Raw genomic sequence first — 14338 nt, 5'->3', positions numbered from 1 at the left:
ATAGTGAAAGTTTCCGCGCTCGTCCAGCATTAACTAAGAACCTTCGGATAGGCGCCAATTACGATGAATCACATCTAGACGTTGTGCTTTGATATAAGTTCACCATTTCTATATCGGACACTGCCGCCGCAACAATTATTGAAACGTGACGGGATAATATTGATTGAAAGAAAAGCAAAATGATGCCTGCAGCTTATATCGTGCAGTTAATTTACTTGGATGATACCGCAGACGATGTATCGACAATTTGAAATCGTCTGAAATCGTGCAAATTGCAACGTGTGCATCCGACGCCGAAATAACACGTAGAATAACTCTTATGTAAGGAATAAGATGGAATCGCCTTTCAAGGAATCGAGTGAATCCTCTCTGAGGTAACGCCTACACAACTCACGAATTTACGGAGCATGGCAGCGGTCTCTTTCTCTGCCGCGTTCTCTGCCGCGTTCTAATAACGCATTGACTGGCCCTTACATAATTGGAAAGCGCTCGTGATTTTCGCACTATAATGCCGAATTAATACGGCGGTAATTAAAGCGTTGATGTCCGCTGAGCAAGGTAAACGCCCAGGGATTTATAGCGCAACAATCGAAACTTTATATGCCCCACTTTTTCGCGTAGCGATTATTAATCAACTGATCTCTCGAGGCAGTTGATCGATAAAAATATTGGGGTATACATTGAAAAATACATTATATACACAGAAAAAAATGTGTCAAATTAAGATTTATATACTCATATATACGCAACAATCTACAAATCTTCTTATTAAGAATTTCAATTTTTTATTTCAAGTTTTTTTTCTTGGTTGAAGTATATAAATGATTTCATTCAAGCAAGTTTGCTTAATTTAACACAATATAATTTTATTTCAAAATTTCCACGTTGAAACTAAAAATACTTTCAAATCAAGAATATTCTTTTTTCTGTGTACCTGTAACCTATTTTACGGGCTACTAACTTGTCCAATGTTAATTTATTGAAAAATTCGGGAAATTATGCATCGGTTATTCTGTGATGTTAAAAAAAATACGCGAATATTCGTAAATATTTTTTAATGACGAAAGAACAATGGGATTTGTGTATATTTATTCTTATCGTACTTATATCGCGGAACGATTTCATTAACCCTTAAGCACGTAGCATTGCATATATGCAGAACAATTTTTCGATGCTCAGTGACTCTTCCTTATGAAATTATGAAAACGCGCGGCTTTGCACATCTGTAAAAGGACTAGAAAGTCCTTCTTTCCTTTCCGAATGGGAAGGTCCTTTTTTAAATATTTGTTTAGGATTCCTTAAGCAGTCATTATTTACTTAAAAAACACTCAGAATGCTACGAAAAATTGTGCATTTAAAAGTTAAGATATAGTTCTCTGAGAAATGTAAGTTCGACAATGTTCAAGATGTATTTAAATATACTTATCACACGAGGAAGGATTTACTTAAGATAACTCTGAGAAATGTAGAATCGATTTTCAGAGATCTACTTAATAAAAAATCAAGGTGGATACTACGTCACATCCCGGACTGCCGATTCCTCCCGGCAATATACTTCTCACTCAGTCGTTACCGTGATCATACCTGATTACACGAAACACAGTAAGACGCGCGTATAATCCCTCGCGATTATTTCCACGGTTAATCAGCGGTTTTTGCGGTACGCTCTAGATATTTACGGTTTTCGGCGAGCGATCACGCGGCTCGGCGCAGGGCTCCTTTCTACTTCTGCCACCGTCCCACGGTACCCGCCGGGCGTACACGTGACTAACGAGCACGCGAGGCACGTGCACGCATGCCAGACCTACTAAACAACTGTCAGTAGGTCTGGCCACGAATGAAGGCGAGGGAAAAGTGGGAAAAAATAATGCGAAACCGGCCGGGACCGCGTGTGTTTTATCCACCGTGTCGCGAAGTACCGTGCAACCTTGGCAAGTACATCGGCAAGAGAGGCCCCGCGCGCGCCGCCGCCGCGCCGCGAAGAGATTATGGGTGATATCTGTAGAAGCCGCGGCGGAAATTATTTCGAAACTGGTCTCATTTGCTTTAAGAAAACGGAGAGGGGGGAGGAAACTTGCGTAACAATGAAAAAAATTCAAAAGGCTACAGCTCCCGGCATTCATGTGCGCTAACCGCCAATATTGAGTAACTGCTTGTTGAATCATAAAGGGGAAGTCGTGGTTACATCCGTAAACCATTTTTGTTTAATGTCCATTTCTACTAATGCAGATTAATTTTAATCTTGGTTTAACTTACATACTTCTCATCTCTTTCTACTTCTAAGAATTAGAAGAAGATAAAAAGTAAGTTAAACTGAGATTAAAGTCAATCTGATTGGGAGAAATGGGCATAAGTCGCAAATTAAAAACGGTAACAAACTAGACTGTAAGCAAAAGATTGATTTTACTTGCTGAATGGGTAAACGATTTTTCTACGTGCTTTCTTCGATCGCAAAGTTGCGATATATACGTATATCTAGATATCGATACATGCGTTAAAGATGACGTTCTTCTTTTTGCTGTGTTACAGAAAACTTGGCGCCATCCGAATTGAAAAAGCTGAGAAACAAACAGAGGAAACAGCGCAGAAAGGCCGAGCTCGAACGGCAGCAGGCCGCTCAGGCTCAAGAGAAAAGAGAGCAACATAATAAATCTCGGCAGCAGAACGACCCTGATCTCGAGCAGCCTACGCTAGACGAATTAATTCCGGAAAAGCTAGAAAGGGTTAGTATAAATATATGAGATGATAGAGGAGGATGGAGAATGTTATCTTCGATTAGCTAGCCTTATCATTTAAGCGTTGGCACTGAGATGTCTTTTATGCAAAATATAATTTCTTTAACGGTAATTAAATTAATATTTTTTTCAGGTCGAAGATCCACTGGAACAAGCGATAAAGTTTTTACAGCCCTTACAGGAACTGGCGTCGAATCGGATAGAGACGCATCTCATGGCTTTCGAGATATATATTCGAAAAGGTATTCTAGGAGCATATTTTTAATAGCGTATATATAAGTCAAGTTGCAATTGATGGAAATCCATTTTGCAGAACTGATTAACAATCAATTGGCGTGAAACAATAAATGTCTGTTTCTCTTACAGGTCGCACTCTTCTCATGTTACGCTCGATAAAACGTGCTCATCGATTGGACGTGAATAATCCAGATCTGCATACGTGTTTGGTGCGTTTTCTGTTGCACACCAATAAATCGCCGCTGGAAGGAGCGGTCGGCGAGGTGGTGAAGCGTCAAACCGCCGGAATCTTCTCCAGTACGAAGGCGGCCCAACTGAACGCCGAGTACTTGAAGAAGAACAGGAATTCGCTGCCGCATCTGCTGCAGGGCGCGAGGATGCTGTACGTTCTGGATCCGTCCGTGCAGACGAAGGCGCTGTCCCTCGTGACGAGCATCGAGGAACTCGAAGGCGTGACGTTGCAGAACTGCACGAAGGTGCTCGATGCATTGCGCAACGGCGACTTCGGACACTGTGACGACACGATAGCCGACTACATGACGAAATGCCACGTGCGGTTCCCATTCGCTACCGCATTTCGGCCGCCCGAGCCGAAGGCCAACAATCATCAAGAAAAAGAGAATTCGATCAAAAACTGATCCAGGCACGCGCTATTGCAGCGTCACTGAATCACTATCATAATTAGACAAGTCAATGGAGAGCCGGGGTACGGAAGCTGATTCTTCTGATCTGCGCTAGAGGACGTTAAAAAATCGCGTTTTAGGTGCCGTGGTAAAGAAACGAAACGAAATTGGCGAAATAACTAATCGAGTAAAGCATGTGTTGTACACGAACTGTTCTTCGAGGGTATTTCACGTGCGAAAAGTGCTAGGACAGTGCTGGATAAACAATCCTAATAAATTATAATATACGACGAGGTGCGGACCGCCCTACAACTTCTGGAACGCGGTCCGGAATTTTACAGGAAGGAAAATAATGAGAAAAAAAAAGAGAGGACGACTTAGCTAAATATTAGTTAACAATCGAGACCGATTAATTTGACACGTTCTGCTTATCGTGGGCGGCGACGCTAAACGCGAGGAGTGGGACGGGGATCAGGACGGGAGGGGAATAATCGACGAAAGTGCGGACTGTTTTGTGGTACGGGACGTGCAGTGTGTAAAATAACACGTGCGAGAACTAACACATTGGTACAAAAAAAGACAAGACTTGTATACATACATACGCGCGCTCTAATGCGAATATTTCTACTCGACTTAAGGTGTACAATTTCCAGCGATGCCTACATAAATGCTCTACTATGTAGAGGCCGCAAAACGCTAGACGATCATCGAAGCACCGACTACTGTACCGTGCATATGTCCGTCGTCGCATCTGGATGGACTCCGTTCCCCCACATCGTGTACTAACTTCTGGTTCGCCTCACCCGTGAACTGTTGATTTCAATGAACAAAACGATCTAACGCTTTTCCTCCTAGACACACATTTAATTCCTGCGTTTTTGCCCAGGGTAATGATCTACGTTTGGATTGGAGCCCTGATAATTCCATCGAGAAGTCAATAAGGAAGTAGTGTCCGTTTGCGAAAGTCTCTGTGAAAGTTACTATAGGAACGATACTTTAAACTGCGTTTTGTATACGCAAACTACCAAAGTATATCATAAATCGAAAAGCCGTTAGTGTGTTAATAGCGAATATCATCGTACGTGTGTACATCGACGGATTGCGGAAATTTTAATAAATACAAGGTTTAAAGCCTACCGGTACAAGTCAAAGGATGTTATAATTACCTCGTTTGATTTCCGAAAATAATGCTACATATTTATAGGTTTTCAGTTTTTCCCGTAAAAAAAAAAAACACATTTTCGATACGAGATGACGTAGATACTACCGAGCTATTAAAATAATGTTTGTACATATTTCGGGTACTATATCAATAAGTGTATAATGTCTTACGACTTTCTTTCGAATGAGCGACAAATGAGTTTGCCGCCGATCAATATTGTCTGAATGTTTATCACCTACTCAAACACGTCATAACAGTAATCATAAACATATAGTAGATATCTACACACGTTTGATTGTATTAGTTATAATATATATTTACCTCCTTAATCACCCGTAAAGTATCTCATACCGGCTATTATCACAAAATGACGCGAGTGGTGAATCGATGGAGAATAATTTTAACAAAATAAGATCGGTTGTCCTCTAAAATCATTTTTTAATTATTCCTTCCGTAAGTGCATGGAAATACTTCCTGGAAATTATAAACTTATGAAATTAAGAAAAATTGCATATAATCGTTTTTGTTGATTGCGGTGAAATTACTCTAGAGCTGATAGAGAAGAATTATCGCTCAATAATTTAGGTTGACTTTCTAAAGCTTAATGTAAACTACTACATTATTGTGTACATTTCTATTAATTTATTAAGAGTAATTGGACTTCACGACTATGTAATCTCTTTGAATTTTTTTACTTTTCACTTAAATATTTTTTTTCTACGAAAGTATGAATGAAACTCTGTACGTAATTTTCATGTGTTCATGACAAGGTTCACATATTAATTGCTCCAATCTTTACCGGAGGTTATTACCTCGATATATAAGAACGATAAGAACTTTTATCACATATAGACAGGCATAAAAAAAAATAGAAAATAAATAACGTTAATTGCGAGTTGCATTCAAATTTGTCGAGAGTCTAGAATCGCCTTTCAATCCCCAACATAATATCGCACGAAAAGCTAGCTTGGGTTATTCTCTAAACCATATCTTCTTCCATTTTTTAATATAATTGGAATTCATCACACAGAATTAGAATAATTATTCAATACGAGTAGTGTGTCTTTTTTTGGAATTGCAGCAATGACAATTTTCATTAAATAATTTTGCGCACTAGATATCTGAACATTGGGACATTTAAATGAAATCTTTGGCGTTTTATACTCCACAATAGTCACAAATAATAATATCTACATGTTCTCAGAATTTGTCATCTTGTTACATAAAATTAATTGTATTAACAAGTTTATTAGTATATTTATTTGCTCATTCTGACGTATACCATTCTATGCTGTAAATCTCAATTTTCTACGATACGAACGACTTCTATGTGATGAATTCAGAATACCGCAATGTAATCGCGCTCATTGTCTCTAAACTTTCCTCGCATTGTAATCACGACTGAGGAAAATAAGTGAAATAGCATTTTAATTGAACGAATTCGAATATGTATAGTATGTACATAAAACACGTATTAACACACGCGCATATACATATATATATGTATCAAACGTCTTTTACGTTTAATCCGTTTCCTTTTAATTATATTACATCATCATGGAAACATTTATATATCATGTAAAACTGGTCTACCTTTGCTCCGCTTAATTCGAAGAAGAAATAAACATTGTTACATATTTCTATTATGCCATAAGAATATTGTGTCACTGTTTACAATTTGTACAGTTGGTAAAACGCATAAACCGAGAGTTGTGTCATATACTTAAAAATCTATCTTAGTCCTATTACACTTTGTTTTGCTTTCTGTACATTGTTTTATTTATTTTTTTCACGTCATCTGGTTAATTAATATTAGAACGGGATAAAACGGGATTATCAGATCTGCGAAGATCGAAGGAAGAGAGGCAGGTTTGCTTTATATAGCCTGCATTTGTACCTACTCTTAATTAATACTTTTATATGTAAATATTAGTGTCCTCTGAACTTCCAAAAAGCATAAAAGAAAACAAAATCAATATCCAGCAATACAATCGTAAATTGTATTTCCACGCGCGCTATCCGGTGATTTAACATTACTCGGGAAGGATTCATTCTATCATGAAATGTCAAGTGAAAAAATAAATAAATGAATAGAAACACATGAGAAGAAACATTTTTTTATTGAAACATACTACCACGAGAATAGCAAAGAAATACCTCTTCCAATTTTTATTAACTTATTATTCGTAGCTAAATAAACGTAATACTTTTTGAAAGAATAAAAAAAAATACAATACACGTGTCCGTTATCAAATCAGATTTATTCGTGTAAGACAAAATAGTGATCAACGTGATTTTAATCCTCATTTCTTTGATCTTCCTGTTTTGTCGGAGTTTGCGGCAATTGGTTCATCTCGGTCCAGTTAATGTCGCTGAAATTAATTTCTATTTTTGTATTCTTTGGGACGTACTGCCTAGAATAGAAACAAATGAAAGAATTTTTCCATGAGCCGTCTGCGATCGCAGAAATAAATCAAAATGCACGCAATTGCCGGAGGAGTAAGTATATACCTATACTTCACGCCCGCGGCATCGAACATTCTTTTCGCGGCTATTGTCTCGACTTTGTGAGCGTATTTGTCGGACATGTATATGACGCTTTTTATGCCGGATTGTATTATTACTTTCGCGCACTGGTTGCACGGGAATAGGGCAACATATATCGTGCAGTCTTTAACGTCGCTCGAATTTTTGTTCAGGACCGCATTCACCTCCGCATGACACACTGCAACCCAACGTTAACAGATTGACAAACGCTTTTTTAAATAATATCTCGTTCATATTATTTTTTAATTTTCTCATGAATATTTTGTAAAAAAAAAGTTGTTGATTGTACCATAAAGAAATTTTGCGTCTAAACTAGTATGGGGGCCCTTATTCCAAGGGAACTCATCGTCACTGCATCCCATGGGCATCCCGTTGTAGCCAATACCGACGATTCTCTTGTCATTATTAACGATACACGCACCGACCTGGGTGCAGGGATCTTTGCTCCGTTTCGCAGAGAGGAACGCAATGGCCATGAAATATTCGTCCCAATCAATGTACGACGTTCTCTTAGAACTACCTCTACATTTTATATATATAAAAAAAATTGGGTATCAATAACAATTGAAATTCGTATCCTAAATATCTTTATTCTCGCAACGTATATGCATTGTAGGAATAAATATATATATTTTCACATTGAAATAAAAATATACCCTTCGCATAACGTTCCCGCCATGGCCGGTCTTGAATTTCTCACGAGGACGCAAATCAGATGTTTAAGTATCTCTCGATATTTGAACGTGTTATGCAGATACAAAGAATTATAAGCCTTTGGATGGAAATCTAACCTACATAGAACAGATATATGTATGTACAATTGCCGCCAATTCTCGTCCAAAACTGAGAACATACGAGAGCTGACGAGACCAAAAGGATTTATCTCATGTTCAAGCCGGCAAAGCAGCTAACTTGCTCGCCGAGTGAGCTACAATTGTATATGATGATTATATATTATCGACAATCAGTAAGTCGGTAAGAAAAGAAGCAGGAGTGAAGAAGGACGACAGAGGCAGGTAGGGAGCGCTGGAGTCGAAGGATTGGCGGGACGAGTAAACAGCAGACAGTAGGCACAACAGCGAAGAGCGAACACTCTTGAGAAAGTGACGAAGGAAAATAAAGTGAATCAGCACAGGATGGATTGGATGGAGGAGTTGGTGATGGAACTGAAGCGGATAAGGCAGGAGTTGACGCAGATAAAAGAGATATTGACAGATGAGAGGAGAAGGGAAGAAGAAGATGATGAGACGAAACACGAAGAGAGCGAAGAGGCGGAGACGGAAGAGGAGAGAGAGCTATGGAGGAAGGTAAAAGGGAGAGCAGAGGAGAAAAGAAAAAAGAGACAGGAAGAAAGTGAGGAAATGGAGAGGGAAAAGGAAGAGGAGCTGGGCAGGAGAGAGAAGCGAAAGAAGAATATAATATGGAGGGGGATCGAAGGAGAGGAACCGGAGGAAAGGAGGAAGATAATGGAGATGATAATGGAGAAGGAGCTGGGGAGAAAGGTAATGGTGAGGGGGGTGGTGGAAAGGATGGGAGAAGGAGGAAAGGAGGTGCTTTTGGTGGAGCTGGAGGAAGAGAAGGACAAGAGAGATCTACTGGAAAGGGCATGGAAGATAAAGAAGAGATGGGAAATAGGTGTGGACGAGGGCTTGACAATGGAGGAGAGGAGAACAAGATGGAGGATAGTGGAGAAAGCAAGAATGGAAAGAAGAAAAGGGAGAAGGGTGAAGGTAGAGGACAATAGAAGGCTATGGATAGATGGAATGGAGTGGTACTGGGATGAAGAGGAGGAAAGATGGAGGGAGGCGCAGATATAGTAGGAGAGGTGAAAGACAGGTAGGACAGATAGGAAAAAAAGATGAACGAGAGGGTGTAGATAGTAAGGAATAAGCATAGAGGTATATAGAAGGTATTATAAGGGCTCAGTCACAATGAGAGGAATAAGAAATAAGATAAAGGAATAAGGAATAATTTATCTTATTCCTTATTCCTCTCATTGTGACTGAGCCTTAATAATCTAAAGCTATAATATCTAATATCTAAAGCTATTATATATAATAGCTAATTTGATCCACAGGTGATAAATGAGAAGAGGCGGTAAGGGGTAGATGGAGGGAGAGAAGGGGAATAAGGAAATGGAGAAGAAGGTGATTGGTACACGTAGAGGAAAGTAAGACGCGGGAAGGAAGGGCGATCGAGAAGAAATGGAGAAGAGGAGGGCAGGGTAGGAAAGAAGGGGCGAGGGATGTAGGTCGCACAATAGTATGTGAGGTCGCAGATGGCCAGACGGGGGAGATCCGGAGATGGGTGACTGAATTTGTAAAAGGTACGTTCCTTGTAAAAACTTCCGACCCTCAAGGGGAGGAAATAAACTATATATAATACATATATCGATAATCACTAATATCGTGTTCCTAATTTATCTATGGTGAGTTTATTTTATGAAGAAAACTTTATTTTCGACCAAGACTTTTTTATTTTTAATAATATTACCGAAGCACATTATATTAAAGATAGATTATTTTGCAACAATTTGGATGATTAGAAAGTTACTTATACGATTATAATAATCTTTTCAATAATAAAGATATCAAATTTATGAAATCAATAAATATCAGAAAGAACATAATAAACAAAGAAATTGTATTATCTAAATCTAAAATTTCAAGATTTTATTTATTACATTTCCAGGAATTACAAAAATGCTGAATCTCGGAAACTAAAAATTACGACAATTAAATGCCTAAAAAATTGACAAAGTATAGCAGAATATAAACGCAGCAAGGATGCTATACTAGCTAAAATTCCAAGTATTTTCCAAGAATTAGAAAAAACATGATTTCGAGAAATCCTAGAATTTGAAGTTTCACGATTTCAAATGACATGAAAAATTTAAGATTTAAATCATATTACAAAAAAGATTTAAGTTATACATTGTGCATAGTTTTTTTTTTATTTGGCGCAATTTTTTGCGTCATTACTTTAGTAAGAGAAACATTTGACCAATATAAGATTGCATATAGGTAAAACAGCACTATTTTATTTCGTATATTTTGTATACATGAATTTACATACTTTATAAAAAGATACAGTCAATGCAATTGAAATCCTTATATAGAAAAAAGTTATTGCTTATCCCAATTATTAGAATTGTATAATCTTGTATGATCCAAGTGCTAGTTATCGATTATTTCGAAATTGGTTGATCCAGTCGTTACTAAGATCCGATAAGCTGAGATATTCTAATTAGAGAGGCCGCGTTGATACACGGACTACTTTACTGTTTGCTGTGCGTGACTTGGCGCGAGACACGACAGTGTCTCGTGATTCCACTTCTTAGCTAACTAGTCTTAATCGCTCTCTAATCTAGAAGGTGATTATTGAATCGTTCGTTCATTAAGAAGATAAATCCATCCAAATCTAGAGAGAGAAAGAGAGTATCTCACGTCCTCAAACGATTTTGGATTATCAATATATCGCGTCATAATTTAAAACGAAATTTAAATAACGATAATAAACATCTTAGAAATTATATAAAAGCTTTGATATTATTTTTTAAATAATTTCTTCAATTTTTCTTTTCTTAATTAGAGTGCTACATTACATTAAAAATAAAGTTAGTAATAGTTGTTGTATTATTAGTTGACAGATTTAAGCGTCGTGCAAACTTATTACGCTTGTCATCGTAGGAATAGCTTGATACTTATGTAAGGGTGGACGTTTACGTACGAATTAAAATAATTCGGTTAGTTTATCGAGCTTCTGGCGACAAGAAATCAACAATAGGAGCATGGTACAATCGATAAAAGCTGTAATAATCTGTGCATGGCAGAGCTTAGGACCGAGTCTTTCAGACACGCCAACCGGCGGTTCCTGGCACCAGCTCATCTTAGCTAAATTTTTCAACTTAAATTTCACTCCTCTTCCATGAATTTCAGTGCTTTCTATAAATTAAAGAATGACAGTGTGTTTAGCATTTTTACTTCAAATTAAATAACGCATGTAGTCTCGCTAAATTACGCATATAAAAATTTACTGATATTTAAATATTTATCATACCTAAGCCACATTTTGCAGTATAAGATATTGAAAGATATTTCGATCGTTTATTTTTTTTTGTGGGCTGCGTTCCAATTATACCGTTGTTTGATTGTTGCGATGCCATACGACATACATGTATTATGGATTTCCGTATGCGCGCATTTTATCGTACCGCTATTTCATATCCAGAGTCCGTGCAGTTTCAGGATATACATATGCGTGTTATTATTTATGATTACAGAGAAAACGTTTCGTTAGCGGAAGAAGGCGCGTCTTGCTGCATAATGCGGTAATTCCGTACCGCGAGCGTACATACATCTCACATTCGTTCCGCGATAGGTTCTTTTTTTTCTATCGTACAGCCCACTCGTAGAGACAATTGCATTTTTTATATTTCAATCCTATTTCGGTTATTACCACGAGTGTACCCTTCGTCGTTTCTTCCTTAGTCCGACGTGTATTAAAATGCATAGCGTGCACAACGTTGCGTATGTATCTATATATAGAGACATGTTTTCGCGACAGCAAAAAAAATACGCGTATGTATGCTGCTTCCGGTTTCCGCGAGCGGCGCCGTGACAACCGCTCAGAAGACAATTGAAAACTGGAAACTCGTCTTTTTCGCATATGGAGAAGAAAGAGGTTCCCAAAGATTCCCGAAATACTTATCGCCTCTTCCGAATGATTACGCTGTGTTTGGAAGGAAGAGATGTTATCGTGTGATGGGGCCTAGACGTTCAATGTTACACAATACTCGATGGACGAATTGCATTTGCAGAAAAGGAAATCCTACACGCCAAGTTCCTCGTCTAACCTACATCAGAGGTACTCCCTTATGTTAGAAAAATGTAAAATTTTAATATTACATTAAATATTGAATCTTTCAGCACACAAACTCATTAACATTTAGCTTCAATTCAATTAATATTCTTCGAAACTAGTATTCAATTTTCAGTATTAGTTTGCAAAATTTAATGTACCTCTTCTTAAATTACTTTTATATATTTTGAATCTTTTATTGGCAATATCCTGTTAGTTGGTTAATGGTTGATTGCTTAAATATTTTTTTAACATATTAAAAATATTTGACATCGTTCGCAATCATTATTGCAACATCCTGCCATATTTACAAAGCCGTGGAGCATAGGTACTAGAAATTTATTGCTATTGGCACGTATATTAAGGATATTTAATATCAGATCTTTCACTCGCATGACATTTTACAATAGATTGCTGACGTAGCTCATAAATGAATATGTGTAGGCGCGGCATTGTGAGCACGCTTTATAGCTGCGTCTGATATTGGCAGGAAAAGGAACCAATAAACGGATCGTCAGTAATAGAGCTAGCGTGCAATCGGCGGCACCGATGACTATCGATTTAAGATTACGCTCCGATCGATCGTGAGAAAAAGTTTCGCGGTCGAATCGCTCCTATTTGCGTACGAAATTCGCGTCCGCGTATCCAGTTGCTATTGATCCGAATTGCATCGGCGATTCTCATTTGCGTAACACGCATCGGACACAGCTTCCTTTTGCGACGAGAAAGAATATTATTTTCGAGGGAAAAAAAGAGATTTTTGTAACGAATATTTTCTGAGCGTGCATAATCTCGCAATTAGGTAGCATTTTATTTCATTGTTTCACAACACGCGACGTAGAAGTTTTTTCACTAATTAACATTCGACATAACGGGGCCAGTCGTGTCGCGTTCCTATGGGAGTCGATTACAGCCGTTGATTCTACTTGACACGTAATGCACATTGTAGGCACTTAATCGAGGCCGCCGTTACCCGCCGCTCGGGAAAAATCGACGCTTTCCGCGCCAACATTTTTCTTCCTACCCCTCGTAATAGAAAAGGGTCCGATTCGAAGGCGGAGGCGTAATCGCTCCCAGTGCACAGTGATTTCTTTCTAATTGGGAAAGAGGACCGTTTCCCAATACGAAACGAGATAGACTATATCTTTCTTCTAATATTCCAGACAGATTGCCTTTCGTACAATACAGTACGCGCAGATTTCCTCCTCCGTTTATGACGCAACGTAATAATGCACAATTTTTATCATATTTTTCTAAAATAAATAAGAGAAACGACATTTCACGCGGTTAGCTCTGCTCCTGCATAATTTCATTCGAATCGACTCATTTAAAAATAGAGTGCCGCTTTCTCGTGCACGACGGGTTGGTCGTTACATAAAGGATCGCAGCCTCGAGACCATATATTCGCTCCTCTCTCGAAGCAACGCATACAATTCACCCTTCGCACCGACGCGACGCCGGCGTCTCTTTTCTTTTTCGCCCCGTCCCGAATATGTATCCTATTTTATTCAGCGCGCCGAAACTCTCCGCGCGCGCGGTCCAGAGAGGATCGCGAGGGTATTCGCGGTCGCCGCGACAGAGGACGTCGAGTATTGATTAAGGGGGGTTCGCCGGGAGGAATCTCTCCCTCTCTCTCTCCCCTCCCCCTCGGTAAGGTCGTCGGGCGTCGTTCCTCGGCGCGAATGCATGGGGATGAATGGGGCACGGTGGGGAACGCGCACGCACCGAGTGCGTCTGCGCTCTGCGCGTCGCACGCAGTGCTCCGATGCGCTTCGCCCGAACCGGGTATCCACGGTCCGCGCTTTCGCCGGGACGGTGACGGCACGCACGTGGTTGTCCGTCGGCGGCGCCGGACGGAAGGGAGGCGAGATCGAGCGGACGAGGGAGAATCGGCGGCCCCGGAGGAATCGGAATGACGATTGACACGCTCGACGCGTCGTTACCTACGGGCCACGGGTGTTTCGCCCTTTGAGAGGGACCCGCTGTAGCGTGAGTAATCGCCCGTTTCATGTCTTCCTTGGAGGACCTCGATTTTGGGGGACAACTGCGAGAGCGGTTCAACCCGAAAAATTGATTCCATCTTAGATAAATTTGTTATTGCGCTTTACTTTGAATCTTCATCTTGTAGCAATGTGCTATAAACACCATTATAATAATAATTATTATCCAATAAT

At 39.2% G+C, this 14338-nt stretch overlaps 4 protein-coding genes across 6 annotated transcripts in view; 3 read left to right on the top strand and 1 right to left on the bottom strand.

Annotated features, from left to right (window-relative positions):
* Positions 1-6526, top strand: part of LOC112459693 (N-alpha-acetyltransferase 15, NatA auxiliary subunit) — a 39901-nt gene extending 33375 nt beyond the window's left edge. The window contains exons 9-11 of the mRNA XM_025023946.1: positions 2530-2723; positions 2869-2977; positions 3102-6526. Coding sequence (XP_024879714.1) covers positions 2530-2723; positions 2869-2977; positions 3102-3610 — 812 coding nt within the window. The 3' untranslated portion in view covers positions 3611-6526. The remainder of the gene's footprint in view (positions 1-2529; positions 2724-2868; positions 2978-3101) is intronic.
* A 411-nt stretch (positions 6527-6937) lies between these two features.
* LOC112459694 (deoxycytidylate deaminase) lies at positions 6938-8134 on the bottom strand. Its single transcript, XM_025023947.1, has 4 exons — positions 7961-8134; positions 7594-7826; positions 7269-7482; positions 6938-7171 (listed from the first exon to the last, which is right to left on the bottom strand). The coding sequence occupies exons 1-4, from the start codon at positions 7981-7983 to the stop codon at positions 7054-7056; spliced, it is 588 nt and encodes a 195-aa protein (XP_024879715.1). The 5' UTR covers positions 7984-8134; the 3' UTR covers positions 6938-7053.
* Positions 8135-8440: 306 nt separating this feature from the next.
* LOC112459677 (vicilin-like seed storage protein At2g18540) lies at positions 8441-9121 on the top strand. Its single transcript, XM_025023913.1, has one exon. The coding sequence runs from the start codon at positions 8441-8443 to the stop codon at positions 9119-9121; it is 681 nt and encodes a 226-aa protein (XP_024879681.1).
* LOC112459679 (growth arrest-specific protein 2-like) overlaps positions 8679-14338 on the top strand; it is a 33567-nt gene continuing 27907 nt past the window's right edge. The window contains exons 1-2 of one of the 3 annotated variants that reach the window (XM_025023922.1): positions 8679-9140; positions 9382-9630. The gene's annotated coding sequence lies outside the window, so the exon portion shown is untranslated. Of the gene's footprint in view, positions 9141-9381; positions 9631-11922; positions 12171-13955; positions 14154-14338 lie in introns of those variants that run through there. The other 2 variants (XM_025023921.1, XM_025023919.1) reach the window with 2 other exon arrangements.

Source organism: Temnothorax curvispinosus, unplaced genomic scaffold (assembly GCF_003070985.1).
Source record: "Temnothorax curvispinosus isolate PA1 unplaced genomic scaffold, ASM307098v1 QBEX01010053.1, whole genome shotgun sequence".
NCBI classification, from domain to species: Eukaryota; Metazoa; Arthropoda; class Insecta; order Hymenoptera; family Formicidae; genus Temnothorax; species Temnothorax curvispinosus.
This window is presented reverse-complemented; position numbering and strand designations above follow the sequence as displayed.